Source organism: Camarhynchus parvulus, chromosome 9, assembly GCF_901933205.1.
Source record: "Camarhynchus parvulus chromosome 9, STF_HiC, whole genome shotgun sequence".
NCBI classification, from domain to species: Eukaryota; Metazoa; Chordata; class Aves; order Passeriformes; family Thraupidae; genus Camarhynchus; species Camarhynchus parvulus.
Window position 1 is genome coordinate 21,393,045 of NC_044579.1, and position 22,029 is coordinate 21,415,073.

Here is a 22,029-nt window from a genome sequence, read left to right on the forward strand (position 1 = left end):
CCGCTCCCCCTCCACGGGCGCCTGGAGCCGGACGCGTTACGCGCTGCCTTCGGCCTCGTCCTCCCGCCTATAAACCCCTGGGACGAGCAGCTACCGCCCTGCTGAAGGGCCTCCACCCGCAGCCTCCCCCCACCGGAGCAGGTCGGCTGCGTTGCCTCACGATCCCGGGCACCGCGCGTGGCGGCGGCGGTGGCGGGGAAGGGGAGGCCAGTGGGACCAACGAATTCCCGGGCCCTCGAGCTGTTTTGCCTCCTCCCGCGCTGGCGCCCCATTCGCTCCGCTCCGTGCCGCTCTCACAGCGCCCGTGCCCATTGGGTGCCGTGGCTGCTCAGTCCCGCCTGCCTCCCCTTCGCGCCCTCCGCCTGTGGCGGGCCGCCCTGAGGAGCCGCCGCCGTGCCTGGGACCCCTGCGGTTCGTCCCGACCGGTCCTGTCCCTCCTGTCCTGTTCTCTCCTGTCTTGTCCCGTCTTGTCCTGTCCTCTTCTGTCCCGTCCTGTCCCGTCCCGTCCCGTCCCGTCCTGTCCTGTCCCGTCCCCGTGCCGCGGGCCCCCGGCCGCCTCCCTGGGTGTGAGGGAGGGAGGGAGGGAGGCTGCGCTCTACTTGTTGGTTCAAAACTGCGAGTGACTTTCCAAATTACTCAAAAGTTTTGATTTCAAAGCCAGCAGAAAGTGGGGAGGGTGCTGGCTGGGTGCTCAGCGGCTCTGACTGAGAGAAATGTGTTGGCGGAGTCCTGTTGGTCACACAGGGTTGGAAGGGACCCAGAAGGATCACGGAATGCAACTTTTCAGTAACTTTTCAGTAACTTTTCAGTGAATGAAAAGTCCACAGAGGGATGGAACCCTCCCCTGGGCGGCATGCCAAGTCGGCAGACACTTTGTAATAACCTTACAGACATAACAGGATGCTCAGGAATGAGCGTTCCGCTGTTACCACAGGCTTGTGGCTGGGTCGGGAGGCATCGTCACCTGCCAGGGTCTGTCCCTGCTGCCAGCCTGACTCTGTCCTTTGATTCTCTTGCAGATGGTGGCTCCAGAGACGTGGCTGGTGACCAGAGTGTGATCATGGCTTACAGCCCCTCTGAAGGGGCCCTTGTGTCTTCATCAGCAGGCTTAGTCCTTACTCACTTGAATGACTCTGATACTCTGAGCAGATCCTTCCCCTCGGGCAGCAAAAGCAGGAGAAGTCGCCTCTCTGGGCTCTGTCAGCTTGGAGCATCACTGCCTGGTGAGCACTCCTGTGAGACTGAGCTCCCATGGAGCTTTTGGGCACTTTCAGATCTTCCCCTTCCTCAAACCTAGAGACAACAGCAATATGTATCTGCCAGGTTGCACTTGTTCAGTGAGACGTGGAATTGCTGCAGGCTGGGAGAGCTTATGGAGAAAACATTACTGGATAGGTGCTCCCAGAACCTTTGAAAATTGTAGTGCAATCACTTGGCACTTTGTAGCCTAGAACATCGGTGTGGACACGGGTATTTCAGTGTCACATGCTGTGAACAGTTAATTAAGTGGCTTCCAAAGAATGCTGTTTTTAATAAGGGCTTGAGCACTTACTGCAAATTATTTAATGACTGTTTCATTTTTAATTAGAGAGATTTCAAAACATTTTAAAAACTGTTAAGTAAAAAGTAAAAGTTAACTAGTCTGGTTAAAACTTATGAATGTTGGCAAGTTGTATGGACTAAGTTTATGTGTTCCAGATTCAAAAAAGATATAAATTTATTAGAATATTTTCTGTTTTCTTTAGCTTCACTGATTTTATTTTCTTTAAAAATCTAGAAGCATGTATTTTGGGATTACTTGTTAGTTGCTTCAGCTGACAGCTTTTTTATTCTTTAATTCATTCATCTGATACACCTGTTACACCAGCATTGCTGACCTTTATGTTTTCACAGGGGAGAAGTGGAGCTCTTACTGTTTGTCCTCTCTGACAGCTCGTAACATTTGTACCAGCAAAACTGGGAACTCGTGGGCTCAGTGGGATTCTGTCCCTCTCTCTGCTTCCCCTGGGAGTTCCTGCTCCTTTTTGCACACCCCAGCTGGGGAGGAATCCAGCCAGCACCTCCCAGCTGCTGCACGCAACCCCAACCAAGCCATCTTCACCGTGGATGCCAGCACAACAGAGGTACCTGCAGCACAGCCTGCAGCACTGAGCTGCCCAAAACTGCTACAAGTTGTGTGAGAGCAGGCTGAAATGTCTGTTTTGCTCTTGTGTGTCTTCAGGTAATCAGTGTCATGAAGGCATTTTGTAGCCTGCTCCACCTCAGTGGTCTTCTAAAGGCTGATGGGTTTATTTCCATTGCAGGTTGTAGTTAGCAAAATACACAGAATAATAGCAGAAGTGAGGATGTGTTGAGCCTTTTCTCAAACAGGCCAGGGAGATTGTGGTCTCCCCATTCCTGGAAATGTTCTAGGCCAGGTTGGATAAGGCTTGGAGCAACCTGGGCTGGTGGAAGGTGTCCCTGCCCATGGCAGGGGGGTGGAAGTGCATGGGCTTTGAGGTCCTGTCTGGTTCTTTGAGGTCCTGTCCTACCCAAACCATTCTGTGATTCAATGTTTCTGTAAGAATGCAGCTGTGGAGTGACATGAGGGAAGAAAGGACGAGCAGAATGTGCTTCAAGCCTTCTCTCTGTAATCTGCAGTAATCAGTGTCATGAAGGCATTTTGTACTCTGCTCCAGCTCAGTGGTCTTCTAAAGGCTGATGAGTTTATTTCCATTGCAGGTAGCAAAATTATTTCCATTGTAGTTAGCAAAATACACAGAATAATAGCAGAATATACAGGATAATAACAGAAACAAGGATGTGTTGAGTCTTTTCTCAAACAGTTCAGGGAGATTGTGGTCTCCCCATTCCTGGAAATGTTCTAGGCCAGGTTGGATAAGGCTTGGAGCAACCTGGGCTGGTGGAAGATGTCCTTGCCCATGGCAGAGGGTGGAATAGATGATCTTTGAGATCCTGTCCTACCCAAACCATTCTGTGATTCAATGTTTCTATAAGAATGCAGCTGTGGAGTGACACAAGGGAAGAAAGGAAGAGTAGAATGTGCTTCAAGCCTTCTCTCTGTAAACTACCAACCCTGAAATGTGTTTGTGGTGGCACAAGATTTCTTTATCTGCCCCAGTAAACATTTCATTTGCATTGCGAGGGAAAGAATTTCTCTGTTCCTGGATTCCTGAGAGGAATCTAAAATTGGGTCCTGATGCCTTTAAAGAGCTGTGCCATGTTTTAGCTTGAACTGGCAGTTTGGGTTTGGCCCACTTTGGAGACGCCGAGTCCCAACTTGCTCCATTGCCCAGGCTCCAGGGTGCCAGTGACCGGTGTGATCACTGCACACCTCTGAGCTTGGATGCAATTTTGTGGCTTGCCTGAGGTTTGCTTGCAAATGCAACTTTGTACTTTTGCCTCCATGGATGTCATTGTTTACAGTTAAAAGAAAGCAGGAAACCTAAAAGGAAAGCAATGTCTCAAAACCTCTTAATCAAAAAGGTGTGTGGGCAAGGGATGTCCTAGAATAAGAATCTATAATGAACTCAGAATTGCAAAGGACCATTTTATTTCCACCAAAAGAAAGGGATATTATGAGACATTAAAAGCAACAACCTGAGGAGATGATGAGCTCTTAAAAAAAATTATTTTTTGTTTAGGTTTGGTTTTTTCTGTTCTTTTCTAGATTCTAGTGGCCAATGACCAAGCTTGCAAGTTGCTTGGGTGCAGTAGTCAGGAACTCATTGGTCAGAAGCTGTCCCACTTGATATCCAAATCTGGCCAAGAGGCATGGGAAGCAGTGGGTGAGGAGTACCTGGAGACTTCTGAATGTTCATCAGTGGTTTCAGGAGCTGTGGTATGTCAAATGTTCAAGGAAATATTCTCTACCACATTAAGTGGTTTTGTAGGCTTTGGTTTGGGTTTTTGTTTTTTTTTTTAACATTTTCTATATGATTTCCTGATATATTTAACTCCTTGGGCATTTGTCATTTGGTTTAAAAGTTTGCAGATGTGGAAATTCAAAAGGCAAAACATGATTTAAGGGGACACCCATGAGAACCTTGCAGCTGTCAACACATGGAGTCACTGTGACATGATCAAATCAGAACTTAAAGGACATTAAATTTTTAAAAAATTACTTAACAAGGAAAAAGTCTATTGTGGAAAATTTCCCAATTGTCTGGTCCTTAAAAATAGATTTTAATTTTTAAAAATATTTCATTTAAAAAAATATTTTAAATCTCAATTTGGATTGTGCATATTATAAAGGTTGAAGCCATTGAAATACTGTGAAATGTATGAAATGTATTTCTGTGTCAAAACACCATAGTTAGTGAAAAAGATATTTTTCAATTGATATTTTGTCTGGAATGGGGTTATTTATAAGAGAACTGCATGAGAAAATCTCCATGTTATTTTCTTTTGCTGCTGTTGTGAGCTGCCACTAGAGAGTCCTTGGAAAATGAGCTCATATTATTTCTGGTGTGTTATTTTTGAACTGAAATTGTTGGTATCTCAGAGCCTTATCTTCCTGAATCCTCAGCTGGATATGGGGTGGGGGCAAAGACCTAAGTTTGATTCAGTGAGAATTAAAACTAAATGTTTGACAGAGGCACTTAATCTAAGCTGTTCCAAATACTTTATAGGAGTCACAGTGTAAATCATAAACCCATTCTGTCAAGATAATATAAAAATCATAAAAGGCTTGGGATGAGCCTTGCAGGCTATAAGATAAATAAACATTTTCTGATCTGAGAAGACTCTCCTCCCAAAAGAAATTAAACTGCTGTTTTTGCAGCTGAAAGTAAGGACTGTGTTACTAATGGGGAATGTTCATTAACACCATGGGACATCCCTTAAATAGGACATTTCTGAGAGGCACTTCACACTGAGTGCAAGGTGTTAGAGTGGGACATTTATTATTCTGAAGTCTTTATGCCTTTAGATTTCCTGAGGCGAGGAGAGATGATACAAAAGTAACGACATTTTGTGTCTTATTTTCAGACATTTTAATCTCTGTATTAAAACTGCATAAAAATCTCTGTATTAAAATGTTTGTTCCCATAAAATACTAGTAAGTAGTAAAAAAATGGTGTTTTTCTAATGATGACTGGGAGGTGTCTTGGCTCAGTGTCTTACTCCTGTTTGAAATTTGTTCTAAGTAACTACAGTCTTAGTAAGTAATGTCTCCATTTCTGAATCTGGTGGGCAGGTGGATGTTATCGGCCACCTCAATGAGAAGATCCCTGTCTCAGTGTGGCTGAGGCAAATAAGAAGCAAAGACACCCAACGTTGTGTGGTTGTGCTGGAACCAGTGGAGAGACTTTCAGCTCGTGTCTCCTTCACAGCTGAGGTAAGTGTTTTCCTAAGGATCAAACAAGATTGCAACTTGTGAGGGTTTGTGTGGAAGTGGAAGGTGTCTGCAGTTTGTGAGGGATTTGTGGTAGTGGAAGGTGTCTGAAAGGCAGCAGGCACAGGTTGCTGTTTGTGAACATGGGGTGTGTCCATGCAGGGGCAAAGCAGGGCTGAGCATGCAGGAGCTGTGCTGGATCCCTGGTGAGGCTCACCCTGATGTATTTGATAACCCACACAGAAATGCACTCTCCTCAGGGGATGTCTGATCCTTGAGCAGTGTTGGTTTGGCAGGGGGTTGATCCTTTGGGATGTCCTTGTGTCCCTGGATGTCCAGGGATCATCTGGCTGAGGAACAGTTCTGTGAGGAGCACTGGACACCTCTGCCTCTCTCCAGGCAAAGGGCAGGCTCCCTGCACAGTGGTATGGGAATATTGGTTTATGCTGGGTCTGCTTTTGCTGAGTGACTTGTGTCCACCAAAGACTGCAGAATGAAATTTCCTGCCACTGCTTAGGTAACTGCAGAAACCATTGTCACAGCATTGAGTGGACTGTGGCTAAAATGTTAAAAATTTAACACTCCTGTAAATTTTCCTCCCCAGGGAAACATTACATCCTGTGATCTCCTTTATGCTCATCTCCATGGCTACCCAACGTTGGAAGCAATAGTTGGACTCCACATAAAGCATCTGATTCCTTCTGTGCAGATCCCTCCTCTAGGCAAAAAATATCCCAAAGGTACGGTATGAGCACCAGCCTCATTCTTCCACAGCCTTCCCATTTGGGGTGCAGGCTGCTTTCTCTCCTTTCACAACAGAAGAAAGCTTTTTCAGAGAGAAGCCTGATTCCCCTGGGAAAGGGTGGGCTGCCTTTTTGAGGAGCTGCTGTCTGAAGAGTTCCTAACCTGGGATGAGACCATGCCCTGACCTCTCACTCCTACCTTTGTAAGACACTGTGCTCTCTCTGTAAGCTCTTTAAGATTCCTTCTAATTCTTTAGCCCATTTCAATCATGTCTGTCTGAGGAGTGAAAGAATTACCCAGGTCTTGTAAATGCCATGAAAATGGGCAGATAGGGAGTTGAAGGAGGCTTTCTTGTGAATGCCTAATTTGTTGAAAAGCTGCAGCACAGACTGGTCTTCATCTTCAGGAGATTTATTTAGTAGTTCAACACTGGATTCCAAATCCTTAAAAAACCAGATGTTGTTCATTTTGATACTCACAAGATTGCTTCCTTTTCTTTTCCTGCTCCTTTTTCCTGAGCATTCCTGTGTCATTTTATACGAACAATGCCATAAACCCAAAACATTTGTTCCATTAGAGGTTTTGCTTGAGTTTTATTTGGTTGGGTTTTCTTGCTTTGATTCAGAACCTCAGGATCCAGCGAGCTGCAGGCCGATGCAGAGAGGGCACCATGTTTCCTCTCAGTTTAAAGCTGGAAGTCACCCATCTGGAGGAGCAGCAAGCAGTGCAGAAAGATGGGATTCCACAGGCAGAAGGATCTCTTCCAGGCTATCAGTACTCTGCTACAGTTGTGGTTTTCTCTACCATCAGTGGCCTGATCACTGTCCAGTCAGATGGGATCATCTGTGGCATCACAGATAGTTTTGCTTTAATGCTCTTTGGCTATGAGAAGAAAGATCTGTTGGGAAAGGTAAGATAAGTTCATATCCTCCCAGAAGACTGCTACATGTAGCAGCATTCCCACTGGAATTGTGAAGCTGTTTTACACTCCTTGCCATCCCAAAACCCCTGTGTTCCACATGTTTGGTGAGTGAGGTGTGGGATGACATGAGAATTCCCATGCTGGAATTGCTGAGACTTGCAGAGCTGAGGAGCTGCTATGGATTTAAAGTAGCCCAAAGCAAACTGCACAGTTCTGTGTTCTCCCCTGGTCATGTGGATCCCTTTTGCCTGGCTGTCCATGAGAATCAGGCTCCCAGACAGGGATTGTCAGCATTTGCCTCCATCCTGTGAGAGCTGGCTTAGCTTTATAAGGTTTTGTTCTTTGTTTTAGAACATTACATTCCTGATCCCTGGTTTCTATAACAACATGGGAAGAAGCAGTGGCTGTTCTTTGCCTTTCCCTCCTCTGGATGATCCCACAGGGACAGAAGGTGAGTGCCTTTTTGAAGGTGTCACTGCCTGCCACAGCTGGCTCTGGCTGCTGTAACCAAGGGGAAAAGAGCAGAGACAAGAGGTTCACCCACAAAAAAGAGAACATTCTTCACAAAAGCAATGCCCCTCCATGCAGTTTTAAAATCAGGTTTCCACTATAACCTCAGGTAAAGAGAATTGTTCACCTAAGATAGGGGTTCTCTCTTTGTTGCCAAGAAGATAAAACTGAATATCCAATTTGGAAATCACAGTGAGCACAGAGAACACTTTGTACTTAACAAGCACTTCCCTTCCCTCCCTTCCCTGCTAGGACCCTGTGGTATTTTAAAATGTGTAAAATATAGATTTTGTGACTGTATTGCAGCAGAGCTGTAGCTACTTAGGTTTAATATTTTAAGGGAAAAATTGAATATTCTGAATTGGCTTGTGCCTCTGGCTAATAGTCAATGTTATGGTTGCTATATTTCAATCAGGGAGGCATCACTTATTCCTCTGATGCACTTTGCATCAGAATTTACCAAAATTTTACTTCTCTGAACACAGCATGAATAAACAGAAGCAAAGAAGCCTCGTGTTTCCATATCTGTCTTTTCCAGCCAGCTCTGCCCAACACAGAGAACACCAGCAAGTTCATGCTTTCATCCATATCACATTTTAGCCTGGTTTTGTCTCCTTTTTTTCCCCCTATTTTTTTTCTCTTTGCTTAGAAATGCAGGTCTGTGCTGAAACCAATGCACCCCACTGGAACAAAGAAGAGTTAGTAGACAGTGTACAATTTCTTAGTTAATTCTTGGATGAAATGGTGCCTCTAATCCAGGAGTAGTTCATTTCTTCAGTGAGGAAACATTGTTGGCACTCAGCTGTTACTAATTAAAAATTGCTCTAGATTCAAATCTAGATTTGTTCACTCATTGCCTTCTTCTGCAGCAATAATACTTGGTTTGCTTCATCTTCCAAACTCATGTTTTTCTTCTGATCTGTTGTCACTGGGGAAGGAAAGGTCTTAACTTCCTCTTCTTTCAAACATGTTTATATTCTTTTTTTTATCTTACAGCTTCAGTGAGTTACATAAATCCAGTCCAAACCTTTCCATTATATGGGTTTGGAATGGGCTGTATATGTGTGCTTTAAGCTTTTTTTTTAATGCTGCTGCTGTATGATCATTTTAATTTCAATCTCTTTACATTATTGGCTTTTTTTTAGGCCTCTGAACTTCAATTCAAGTAGCTAACATGTGATACCAATATCTGCCCAAGAGCTTTGCTAGAAAAGCAAATTTTGGCAACCCTAAAACATGTAGATTCCTGCATGTGGTGACTTCAAAGTAGAATGGAATGCTTCTATTTTGACTGTTTTGCCTCAGTCAAGCCTTTTATACTCAGTTCCTTAGGAAAAAGACAGACCAAGGCAGTTCCAAGTTTATTTTTAATCCCTGTAGCCTCTGAAACCTAAATATAAAAGTTTAAATTGGTGTGGTTTTGTTTCCTCTTTGGTACAGAGAGCAGCTTCTTGGCTGCATCTTTAGCACACCTTCTCTCAAGAGATGAAGAGCAGAAATTGGAGCAACAACACAAAGATGACAATTTAATACATGATGAGAATAAACAAAAGAATGGGACCAGTTTCTTTTCTCCTCCCTCACCTCCTGAAGCAGCATCCACCCCCAATAATAGGTAGGCATTTCACCGACTGCATATTCACTTGGCAAAATGAAGAGCTGTGATGGCAATCACCAGCAAAAGCTGATTTTTTCACCTGTTTGATGTCTGTGGGAAGGTGTAGCAAGAGCCTTCCATGCTTTGCTGCCTTTAGAATCTGAGTGCTGTTTGCAAGACAGGCTGAGCTGGCCCTGCCTTAGATTTTTATTTATATCTGCACAAGCTACCATTGTAAAGTTACAGAAATTCCAGCTCTAAAGGGGACCAAATGTTTCATCCAGACTAAGGGAATTAGGCTCACTAATCATAAATAGTGGATGTTTATCTCCTTCCAGCTGGTGTTGCACTGAAATCAGGTTATCTGGAGGGAATTCTAAGTGTTATTCCTTCTCGTGCTTGGCATAACTGTCAGGTCATCCATTAAAACTGTGTTCCTGAAGTCCAGCCATTTTTTATTATACATTTCCAGGTCTTTTTCCTGTTACAAGGTTATAAATTCTGTAGAAGTACATATCTGATGCTCATGGCCTACCTTAAGTCAAATTTTAAGCCTTCCACATTAACAATTCTAGCTACAGCTCTGCTACAGTTGTGGTTTTCTCCACCACAGTAAATATTTACTAACCATTTTAAGGTATAGACTATTACAGCACAGCTCTTGCTGCTTTTTAAAGTGGCTGATAGTGTCATTTTGTTTTTGTGCTCTCCTGGTTTACATCTCTCATATCATACTTGTAAGTAAGGACTGTAAGTGCTCTGCTTCATTGTTTTTTCTATGCTGCATTTTTACTAATGGAAATGTTTGCAAAATACCTAGTGCCATGGATTGATCATTGAAGGTACAATCCATGGATGGATTATTAAAGGTACAGTTTCTGCATTTATTTATTTCTAAAAGACACTGTAAAATTTACAGTTTTACATCCTTGTGCCATGGATGGATTATTAAAGGTACAGTTCTGCATTTATTTATTTCTTATGTATTTATATGAACTCTATAAAGCTGTATTATAAGCTGTTCCCTGTTCGAGACTTTTGAACATGATATTATTCTGGAAATCAATGAATATTTTAAGCAAACACTTTAGGTGGATAAAAAGGTTTGAAATGTGATCATTTTAAAAAATCATCACACAAGTGACCCAGTGTAGATATTCTGCATACTTCCTGAACAGTTCCATTATTAATGGCCTGACATAAAACTAATTGATTTAGTCTAAAATATTACAGGTAGCTGGGCAATAGCTGTTTTTTCAGGGCTTGGGTTTCTGTCAAAGCATATCTCCAAACCCTGGTAGATGGAGAATCCCTCTCCTGTTGGACAGACAAGAGAACTTCTGTTTTCAGGACTGGAAATATCCTGCTGAGACCTGAACAGCAGCCTAAGCACCAAATTGACTTAAAAGATGAATCTTGAGCATGATGGTATTAATACCATCAAAGTTCTTTAGTTAAAAATAGATGATCAAAACATTTATATTAGTTGTTCTTAATGCCAGACCTGCTGTTGTAGAGGCATTTGTATAACTTTGTGTAAGGCATATTAAGGAATTGTCCCAACAGATATCCTGGAGGTTTGTTAGCAGAATATTTTAGGCAAAACCCTCTGTGCCCTGGCCCTGGCTGGTTGAGGAGTGGGCCATCAGAACCAGATGTTTTCTGCACAAAAAGTCATTTGGACTGTTTGATTTGGGCCTATAAAACTGGACCGCTTTTTTGGGCAAACTTGGTGACCTCACCTACAAGTGCATGCACTGCATGGGATTTTCCCAATTGCTGGGAAGGGTTCTCCAGGTCCTCACTGAAAAAAGGTGCTGCCAGCAATTCCAGACTCTGGATGGTGGTAAATTATTTAGGCAATTGCTGATGGATCTTTCTCAATCACTTTTCTTTCTCCTATAGTAATGATTAGATTCATCACCTTGCTTGGTTTTGCTGATTGCTAAAGCTGAGTGGGTAGTAACCTTATTGTTTTATCAAATGTATCTTTTTTCTTCTGTGTTGCCTCAATATTTATAGTAAAATAAGACCATTCTTTCCACTGGTGTCTGTGCCCATTCCATCACCCCCATCAACTGGCAAAATACCTTCCATGTGTATTAGGGGTTTTTTTGTGGTGGTAAATGGTTTATGATTTATGTTTAGAAATTAAGCTAGAGAAGGAAATTATCCATAGAGAAAGAGTGTCATTTGAGTGTACCTGCTCTTCTTTGGTAAATTTGTCAGGATTTTGGATGCCTGTGCAAACAGCTTTCTGCCTTTTGCTTTTAAACTTGAAATAAAGCTATTGGTCCAGGTTTTAAATAATGACCATATTTAAATGGATATTATACAGTAGGACAGTTTTCTTATTTTGCAATCATGATGTTGTTGATAACTTTGAGTTTTTGCACTGAGGACAGCCTTGCTCCAGATGGGCTCTCAGCCCACCAGAGCCTTATCCCACAAACTGGCTTGACACAATCAGAGCAGTGGCACAGTGTAAAATAGTGGAAACTTCAGGACCAAATAATTCTCAAAAGATGCTCTCTGCAAGGCTCCCTCACATCACCTGACTCACAACAGTGGGATTTAGGTCAGAACTTGGAGACTGCAGAGAGAAGCACTCCCAGTGCAGGATCTCCTGCAGTAACCGTTGCCTGTTTGTTCCAGACCAGAAGAAATTCTAAATGGCCCAGCCTGTGACCCAGTGCAGCTGCCTTCTGCAGCCATCTGGAACTCACCTGGAACACCAACACTGGATGAGCCATGGCCTGGGACAGCTCTGACCTGCAGACAGGACTTGAAAAGCCACATGGTGCCCAGGCATGTGTCAAAAACAAACTCGATGTGTGATGCAAAACATTCCAGCCTGGAGCATATTGCTGTTGACAACTGCCTGCTAAATGATCCTTCCACCTTCTTTGCATGTGAAAGAAAAACTGACTGTGGTGTTTGCTCAGGAAATAAAACCAGTCTGCAGTGCTTGTGCACCAGGAGCTGCCAGAACCTCTGAAGATGTGAAAGAATCTGAACTGAACTGTATTTGCTCTGGTCTTGAGGTACTGGGGCTGAATGTTGGTGTCAAGGGGAGCTCAGAGCGTTCTGTAGGTGTTACTGCAGCTCTTGCAGGAGGATGCTGCTCCAATGTGATAATTGAGACCAACAATGCCTTTTCCACTCATCAAGGAAAGCAGCTGCTGAGTGCTGCTGCCACAGGAGCTGATTCTGGATGGCTGGCCTCCAGAAGGCATTTACAAAACTCTGAGGAATCCTCCAAAGCATTTCCTGAGCAACCTGAAACCCTTGCAGAAACTGTGGGGGACAATTCCAACAGAAATCCCCTGAAAAGCAAAGGCAGGCCTGAAGAACACTGTCAGTTCCTCAGGCAGCAAAATGTGGAGATCAAAGTAACATCCACCCCAGTGAAAGAAGAAGGCAGGCTAAATCCAGCAGCTCCTTTGACCTGGGAGATTCTGGAAGGCAGCTACACTGGGAATTGCTGTCACAGAGATGGTTCACAATTCAGTAAGTGAAGCCTTGTCTCCTTCCCAAACTCTTATTGGGCTCTCCTTTTCACCCACAGTTTTGCAAAATGCAGGCAGTTCTGGTTAGAAGCTCACAGTGGAGACAAAGGAAGAAGCATCTAGAAGAAAAAAAATGGTATTTAAGTCTACCCAGAGAGTATCAGAAAAGGAGGTGGTATAAAATACAAAGTTGGTAAGAAATTAATCCCTACTAAAAAGTCAGAAATACTCTCAAAACACAATTTAAAAGTCTGAACCTGATAACTTTTTCTGAACAGAAAATACAAACTCCACTGTAAAACTGTAAATTAAAATTGTATCATGGAATTTGCTTCATTCACTCCTTCAGCTGCGTCCAGTGGCTTGTTGAATAAAATCCCTGTTTTTATGTAATCTAGAATAACAGTTTGAAATGAATAATCATAATTGGACCCTGACAAGTCTCTGCTGGAGAGGGAACTCTGGAGGTAGCTGATAGGTACCTCTAGAAGAGCTGTGCTGGTGTCAGCCCCTCTGATGATTCTTTACTGAGCAGCTGTTCCCCAAATTCTGAATTTTTTGTCAAGAGCTCAGAATTTTGTCCTAAAACATCTGTGGTCTCGTCCAACACTGAAGTTACATTCTATCATTTTCATTTCCTCACCTGTTTCTGCAGGCATACACTTTGAGGTGAAATGTGCAGAGCTGCAGGATCCCACTGTGCTTTTCTGTGTCTGGGTGGTGAAAGACATTTCACAGAGCCAAAAAGAAGCTCTAGCAAAGACTCAGCATCTCCTTGCCAGCCTGGCAAACTCTTCCCAGTCTGTTGCTGATCTTTCTACTAAAATTCTTGGAGAAGTAAGAAATCCTACCTCTGAATATTGAGCATTTCTCTCTTTGTTTGACTGCTAAGCTGAAGCTAAAGTCAAGAAGATTTTCATATTAATGACATGAGTTGGTGGGGTGGATGTTGCTGTTTCTCTTTTTCCCTACTTTTTTTTTAATATACTAAAACAAAATCTCAGTTGCTATTTTGTAACACTTGTGGTGTTACCTTTCCAGCCTGAACAGTGCAGTTCCAAACTGCAGGATACTCTCTATCTATCTATCTATCTATCTATCTATCTATCTATCTATCTATCTATCTATCTATCTATCTATCTATCTATCTATCTATCTATCTATCTATCTATTATATTTATACCCACATATATATAACATTTATACACATATATATACATATTATATATGTAGTGCAGTTCTACCAAGGATTCCTCCTTTTATCTATTCTTGCAGATGTGTATGTTCTTTTCAGTATTTATTAATTTTATAAATGTGATTCTGTGCCTGCTCATTTTTTGCTGTTATTGTAACCTATGTATCTGTACTTAGGCCATCAGATCAGCTTCACTTTTCAACAATTCCCAAAGAGCTGAAGATCTTGAAGGATTAAGAGCATGTGAGGGAGAATATGCAAAAAATTACAGCACTCTCAATCTTATTGGCAAAGGCTCTTTTGGCTTTGTCTGGAGTGCCAGGAGCAAGAAAGATCAGCAGGAGGTGAAGTATTTCTTGTTGCTCTATTGCAATAATAATTTAGAATGCATACTGAAAGGTTAGAGCATTCATTTTCTGTTAACATTATACTGTCAAAAGCTTCTCTTTGGTAGTTTGGGGCTTTGTTTTGTTTAAACAGAAATCTGTAATGGAAACAGGATAGCAAAACATTTGCATTGGTGTTGTGTACAAATGTTACCTGAGACAACAGGTGCAGAACGAGTTAATGAACTAATTAATGCAGCTAATTGAACCTGTTGGAAGAAGTAGACATTTATCTTAACAGAATTATGGGTTTTAGTCTTCTGTTACTAAAGAGAATGGCAAACCTCAAAATCTGTATTGTGCCATGACTAAAGAATGAGGAGTAGATGTGTTAAGATGATGGCACCTCCTCTTTTCCAGGAGAAGTATTTTGGGTGCTCAGAGGGCAGGTTCTGGTGTTTCTCTTGCATGGATGTTTAGTGCTCCTTTCCCTCCACTGCACCCATGTGCTGTAACTGCTTGATAAGAGAGCTGGCTTGCCAAAGCCTTTGGAATTCAGAGCAGCAATAAATAGATTCCATTTATGTGTGTCATTTAGCTTCCAGGATTAAATTAATTAAAACACATTCAAATATACTCTGAGCTATTCACATGGGGTTACTTCCATGCCTCTGGTAATATAAGGCACTAACAGATTTCCAGGAAATTAATTTACCTGACACTCCAAGGCATGCTTTGGCAGATGATGCTGAATGCTGTTGTCTGTGTAGGTTATTGTAAAGTTCATCTGGAAGGAGAGGGTGCTGGAGGACTGCTGGGTGGATGATCCTGACCTGGGGAGGGTCACTCAAGAAATTGCAATCCTGCAGAAGCTGCAGCACCCCAGTATCATTAAGGTACAGTGGCTGGGAACTGATGCAGTTTGCACTGCACCAGGTGGTTTGTTTGCATGCTGGGTGTCTGATGTTCCTCTTCAGGCGTGAAGTGTCCTTTACTGAGTCTGTCTTTCCAGGAGAGAAAGGAACCTATTTATTCTGCTTTGTTTTGGAGGGTAGGTCACAGCAGATTGTCCACACTTTTACCCCAAACTGATCTGAAGATGGGATTCTTAACAGAAAAAAAGCTATTTCAAGATAAGATGCATATCTCGGAAGTGTGATGCACATCTGAACATGTACCAACCAGTTCAGTAAATAATCTGGAAACATCTTGTTTCATACTTTTTGTTTTGAGGTTGCTGGTTTTGGTTTTGGAGTTGTTGGTGTTTTGTTGGTTGGTTGGTTGGTTTTTTGCTTCAGAAAGAGAAATTCCTCTTGGATTTAATTCTCCTCCCAGTTTTAATTCTGTACTCTTTTCTAGAAACATTTGTGCTCAGTGAAATGAGACTTTAAAGATTATAATATACAATTAAATCTCCAAGAGGAGAACAGTGTTTGTTAAAAAAAAGGCACTTTTTGAGGATGAAGCACATGATTAAACAGGTCTTTTATTTATAGGTGCTGGATGTGTTTGAAAATGAGTGCTTCTTCCAGCTGGTGATGGAGAAGCATGGATCTGGTCTGGACCTCTTTACATTTATTGATAATCAGCCCAACTTGGATGAGCCATTAGCAAGTTACATATTCAGACAGGTGAGAGCAGAATTGCTACATGCAGGTGAGAATTGGTTAATGCAAGAACAAGGACACTGTTCTGGTTAATACTGGCTGATAACTGGCGCTGGAGTTGTGCTCAATACCTGCAGAACCTTTCCTCACCATTCTCTAGGGCTGATTGAAATGCTGCCTGCAGAAACTTTGTTAAGGTTTCTGAAACAACAAAAAAGCCTTTCCAGGACCTTCCTGCCTGTGAGGGTTTCCTGTGGAGCCATGGCCCCTCAGCTGTTACCAGCACAGCTCACAGCCCCTGTCACCCAGACACTTCATGTAGCACTCACATTTCCTCTGAGGGAGGAGGAAAACTCACAGAAGCTGCCCCAAGGCTGCAAAAAGCCATGTTTTCACTTACTTCAGTGCTCAGTTTAGATTGGTTACAGGAGTAAAGGGCTCTGCTCTTTAAATCAAGAAATTATATTGGATTTTAAGGTGGCATAATGCAAAGTAACTCAGGGTAGTTTCCCATGAGCCAGGAGCTTGCCTGAGGGCTGAATTGTCCTTTGTTTAGTGAGTTAACCACAGCAGCAGTCCCCAGGTAATTTCTCCTCAGAGTTTTGAAGTAAATTCCTTGCTCTAGGGTATGCAGGAATTGCTGTGCATGTGGTAACCCCCCAACACACCCTTGCTGTGCCCACCCTGCCCTCACCTGGGGTGCTGATGGAAGATGGAAGCCAAAGGTGTCCCTTTAGCCTTGTGATGGATCAGCCCTTTCCTTAACCCAGCCTGGGGTTTGCAAGGCTGAATTGTTCCCTCAGATCTGCACTGCATTTCTCTGCAGAGGCAGATTTGTATTATAAATAGAAACTTTTCTCCCTCAGCCATCTGCTTTTCTTGTTAAAAACATTGTAGGAGTCAGGATCATCTCCAAGGTGATATCATTCTCATATTATCCTTAATTATGGCATTAAAGCATGAATCGTGCAGGAAAAAGAATGGGGTTTAGGAGTGACTATGTTATTTATACCAAACTTGGCTCTCAAATGCTTTGTCATCCTGCAGCATGGAAGGCACACAGTAAAATATCCTGCTGGAAAAACCAAAGGACCCTCCAAATGAAGCTGGGATAAAAATAGAGTAACTTGCAGGATTGTAGCTGCAATGCTCTCAATCACATCCTGACTGCAGCATCCCCTCCTCCTGCACATCTGTGAGATGAAAGCAGCAAAATCTCTTTAAAGTGTCTCTTCCAAGAGCACTGCAGCAGTGATGACAGGCAGGCCTGAGGCCATTTCAGTTTCCATAATTAGGATGTAAATCTTGTTTAGGCAGTGTCAAAACAAGCCAAAGTGTGGCTCTGGGAGAGCTGTGATGCTACATCAATTATTCAGGGACTCTGTGTAGTAACACCCTGTTCCTTCTGTCTCTTCCAGCTTGTATCAGCTGTTGGGTATCTCCACTGTAGGAACATCCTTCACAGAGATATCAAGGATGAAAATATTGTCATTGCTGAAGATTTCACAATTAAATTAGTGGATTTTGGTTCAGCTGCCTACCTGGAACCTGGGAAATTATTTTATACCTTCTGTGGGACAATTGAATACTGCTCACCAGAAGTGCTGTCTGGCAAACCGTATGTCACCCTCTGAAAAGTCATTTTTGTGCCATCACACCAAAAATAACCCATGTGGGCAGGCCTGGAACTGAGAAGCCAAGCTGCTGTGCCATTGGAATGCTGCTAGAGTATCCAACCACAGGAAATACAGCGAGATTTAAGGCACTGCAGTGGCAGAAATCACTGTGAAGGTCTGAGTGCATACAAAGTAGGGCACTCTAGTGACAGAAATTAAGTTGTAAAAGCTTGAGTATGTACAAAGTAATTTCTAAATCTGTTGTCAGGCTTTCTCTAGCAGAAGCTGCTCTTTCAGAGCGGTGGAGCAAGCAGGTATTGCTGTTGATTGCACCTTCTCCTTGCAAGTCTGTGCTTTGTATCCTCCCACTCTCATCCTCTCTGTTCTCTTTTCTACGTGCTTCCCTCTATTTGAATTTTTGCAGTTTGATCCTTGTTCATCTCCCCACTGATTTTTGTACTCCTTGGGACTCAAGGATTCTTCCCTTGCAGCTTCTCTTGCTGCTGTTTTGGATGTGCTGCCTAAATCTTGGCTCTTTTCCCTCTTCTGTCCCTCTCCAAGTGCTCTGTACCTGGCAGCTGGTGCTCTCCTAGCTGCTCCACAAGGAAGCCTCCCCATCCCAGGGGATTTTACAGTTTTACAGTATTTTTTTACAATTACTGCTGTAGTGGATGGATGTTGCTTCTGCTTCACAGCTGTTTCCATGGGTCCTCCTCCTAAAGCAGTAGGGGGAGAAGCAATGCAAGGAGGAGAGGAAATTCCTGCTGGGAATGAGATGAAAGGTGAAGCAAGCAGCTCTGCCCTGAGAGTTCCACCTCTCACTGTGTGATGGAACTGGCATGTTTTCTCAGATGGAATTGAGATAGTTTATAGTTTTTTCCAAGTAACTTTTGTTTTGAAAGGGCTGGGAGGATGTGTTTGCTCTTGCAGTTAAATATTTACTTGACAGTTTTGGCTGATGATGAAGAAGGTGGTGGGGTAAGTTCTTGTCACCAGTTTATGTATGTGGAAGTCTGGGTGCATGTTACACCTCATACTCATCAACAGAAACTGGTTGGCTGTTCTGTGGTTGTTTTATTTCCTGCAGAAGGATAATGCAGACTCCTCAAACACATGAGAACCTTCTTAGAATCCCCACAAACTTCCTATGTTAAAATAAATATTGGAAGCAAAGCCTTTCAAGGCCCATTTTTTCTTTTCATTTTTAGCATACAGCTCTGTAATTGCAATCTGAGTTGAAGCAAGCTTATCTCTGCACAGGTACCATGGCCCTGAGCTGGAGATGTGGTCACTTGGCATCACCCTTTACACCTTGGTGCTTGGGGAGAATCCCTTCTGTGAGCTGGAGGAGGCCTTGGCAGCTGTCCTGAGTCCTCCTCACCCTGTGTCTGAAGGTGAGCTTGTCTTGGTTTGAACAGACAGCTGTCTGCTAAGGAAGGCAGGAGCCTCATCTGAAATGGTAAATATAAACCCCCTCCCTCTGAATTGTTATAAATTTGAAACTGAGGAGGGCTTTTAGGCAAAATATGGGAGCAGGAATAACTGTTCTTTATTAGGGAAGAAAATAAAAAGATAAAATAAACAATGCAGTAAACTAAAACAGCACTGACAGAGTCAGAACCCAACCTGACACCCTGTGGGTCAGGGTGTTGGTAGCAGTCCCATTGGAATGGTGGCTGTAGCCCTCCTGGAGTGTCAGGGGTGGTTCTGCTGGAGCGGGGATCCTGTAGAAAAGGGTGGAATCTTCCCCTGAAGATCCAGTGGAAGAAGAGGCAGCTGCTGTTCCTCTGGGAATCCAGTGCAGAAGCTGTGCTGGTGTTCCAGAACCTCCAGATTATACCCAGGTAGGAATGCTTGGCTCCTCCCTCTGGGCTCACATCTCCCAGTGGGATGCTGTAGTTCTTATCAGTCAGGCAGGGACATCCAATAGCTGTTATCAGCAGATGTCCCCTCCCGAGGGAGGAGTGGTTGTGGAGGAGGTAAGGAAAAACTGCCCACTGAACAGAAGACAAATGCCATACAGATGGCAAATAGAATACAGTTTGCTTGGCAATCCAGGACAGAGCTCTTCCCTTTTGAATTTGCTTTCCAAAAGGAGCAGATCTCCTGGGAAAGTATGAGCAGTGTTTTTTCACCCGAAATAAAGGGGAAGACCGAAAAAATGCTCCCTAATTCTGTGTTCTGTGATGATTTGGAAAGCTGCTCAGTGCTGCTGAGTTCAGGAGATTTGTCATTCTTTAAACACAGACTGTATCTCTCATTCCCAACCTGCCTAAACTCCAGCCTGAGCCATCCTCTGCTGTCTCTGCCCAGGGCTCATGGATCTGCTGGCCGGGCTCCTGCACCCCGATCCGGAGCAGCGCATGACCCTGGCCAGGCTGGCAGAGGCTCCTTGGCTGCGCCAGCCTGTGAACCTGGCACACTACACCTGGCAGGAGGTGTTTGCCTCTGCTGAGCCAGCTGACACCTCGCTCTAAAGGCTTCTTCAGCTAGGAACTACTTAAAAAAGTCTGAGCTCTCTGTTAGCAGCATGGGTCCCGTTGGAAGGCTGCCTGCTGATACCCACATATACTCAGTTTATTGCTGGTTTTACCCAGGACATGTTTAAAAAATGTGAGGCAAAGATTTAATGTTGTTTAAATTTTTCATAAATATTTTTATTGACTGGTTTTACTTTTTATATGTAGTTTATATATTTTTCTGAAAAGTAAATTAATAAATGAATGATAACATGTCTGTTTGTTTTCTGGAGTATGTGTGCACAAAGCAGACTAAAACCAGACATGTAATTGCATGATTTGGGTGCGAGGGGTGGGTTGGTAGTGTCCTTTTTTTTAAATATCAGTGTCCTGTCTATATTCAGGAAAACAGTCCTTGGTTTTGATGAGACAGAGATATTGGGAAGAAAAAATAGATTCAGTAAAGAGAATTTATTGACTGAGACATGGGTAACAGGAACATTTTGGGGTACGGGTCAGCCGGAGTCAGGCTGCTTAGGAGGAAGACAGCTGCTTAGGAAGCTGGCTGCTGCAGCTGTGCGAAGAAGCACCAGGACTCGGCTTAATTACTAATTAGCTTTGAATCCAGCTTTGCACCCTGCTCTCTCCAACAACTTGCCCTCACCTGCGTTCTGTAGCACCGCGCCCTGGCTCTGGCCCTGGTGGGCATCGGAGCGGGCCCGGCGCTCTGCCCGGGGCACCGGGCTGCTCCTGCCCCGCGCTCCCGAAGGCACCGGGCTGTTCCTGCCCAGGGCACCGGGCTGTTCCTGCCCGCGCACCCGAAGGCACCGGGCTGTTCCCGCCCCGCCTGCTCCAGCCCTGCGCGCCCGCAGAGCCCGTTCCGGGCCCGGCTCCCACCCCGCCCCTCCTGCCGCTCCCCCGGCGCTGCCCAGGGCGGGATCGCGGCCGTTCCGGGCCGGGGCGGAGCGGGGCAGGCCCGGCCCCTCCCGTAGCCGCGGACATGGCAGGGCGGCTGCTGCTGCTGCTGCTGCGCGGCCCGGGGGCGGGCTCTGGGGCCGGGCCGGGCGCTCCCCGCCGCCCCCGGGCCGTGCTCTCGGCGCGGCTGCGGGGAGCTGGCGGCGCTGCGGGCCATGGGCTTCAGCCAGGAGCAGGCCCGGCGGCTCCAGGCGCTGCCGCCCCGGCTCGGCCCCGAGCACCGGGAAGCGGCGGCGGCGCAGCTGCTGCTGCTCGGGCTGAGCGCCGAGGCCGCCCTGGCGCTGCTGGAGCGGAGCCCGGCGCTGCTGCGGCTGCCCACGGAGCGGCTCCGGGAGCGCGCCGAGGAGCTGCGGCGCCTGGGGCTGGACGGAGGTAGGGCAGGGAGCGGGGCCGCGGGGGGACCGCGGGGCTGTGCCGCTGAGCCATGCCCGCTGAGCTGGTGCTGCCCGCAGGGCGGCTGCAGCGGGCCCTGAGCCGCTGCCCCCAGCTCTTCCACGTGCCCCGGAGGAGGCTGGAGGCGGCGGTGCGGCTGCTGCGGGAGCGATGCCTTTTCACGGCGGAGCAGCTGCGGGAGGTGCTGGGGACCTGTCCCGCCGTCCTGCTGGAGGAGCCGAGCACCCTCTATCACCAGTTCCAGGTGAGGACCGGGAGCCGCGTTCCTGCAGAGCCGGCTGCGGGAATGGGGCTGTGCCTGACACCTCCGTTCTGCCCGCAGTACGCCTACTTCAGAATGGGGGTCCAGCAGAAGGAGATGGTGAAGGCTCGGCTCTTCCAAATGCCCTTTGCCGAGCTCCGGAATCGCCACATCTTCCTGGAGCGCCGGGGGCTCTACGAGACCCCACACAAAGGACAGACCCAAACCAGTAACCCAAAACTGAAGGAGATCCTGCAGCTCCCGGAGAAAGACTTCCTGGCCAGCCTGGCCTACTCTACCCCAGAGGAGTTTGAGGTCTTCAAGAAGCTGCTGGCTCGAGAGGAGGAGGAGAAGAAGGAGGAGGAGGATGAGGATGCACTGTACACAGAGGATGATGATGATGATTTGGACAGTGATGAAAGTAAAACAGCACGGGAGTGAGGAGGTGAGGCCCCGAGGTGCCAGCCCTCCCCTGCTGCTGCACTCACACTGGGGGCTTTGGGCTCCCACCCCACACCAGCACAAGCTGGGATGGGTGCAGGGCCCCATGGGTGGGGTACCAATAAATCCCATCTCATAAATACAACAACACTCATTCCT

General features: G+C 45.2%; 2 protein-coding genes across 2 annotated transcripts; both read left to right on the plus strand.

Annotated features, from left to right (window-relative positions):
- Positions 1 to 4: 4 nt before the first annotated feature.
- PASK (PAS domain containing serine/threonine kinase) lies at positions 5 to 20,023 on the plus strand. Its single transcript, XM_030954353.1, is given in 18 exon segments — positions 5 to 411; positions 1,020 to 1,223; positions 1,894 to 2,123; positions 3,671 to 3,841; positions 5,198 to 5,338; positions 5,940 to 6,080; positions 6,705 to 6,989; positions 7,353 to 7,452; positions 8,952 to 9,126; positions 11,764 to 12,067; positions 12,069 to 12,618; positions 13,273 to 13,454; positions 13,989 to 14,156; positions 14,909 to 15,034; positions 15,635 to 15,769; positions 17,164 to 17,363; positions 18,622 to 18,755; positions 19,675 to 20,023. Coding segments are annotated over 17 exon segments (3,369 nt in total). The 5' UTR covers positions 5 to 411; positions 1,020 to 1,060; the 3' UTR covers positions 19,839 to 20,023.
- Positions 20,024 to 20,305: 282 nt separating this feature from the next.
- MTERF4 (mitochondrial transcription termination factor 4) lies at positions 20,306 to 22,021 on the plus strand. Its single transcript, XM_030954674.1, has 4 exons — positions 20,306 to 20,344; positions 20,828 to 21,167; positions 21,248 to 21,432; positions 21,511 to 22,021. Exons 1-4 carry the CDS (start codon positions 20,306 to 20,308, stop codon positions 21,868 to 21,870), a joined length of 924 nt encoding a protein of 307 aa, XP_030810534.1. The 3' UTR covers positions 21,871 to 22,021.
- Positions 22,022 to 22,029: the final 8 nt, after the last annotated feature.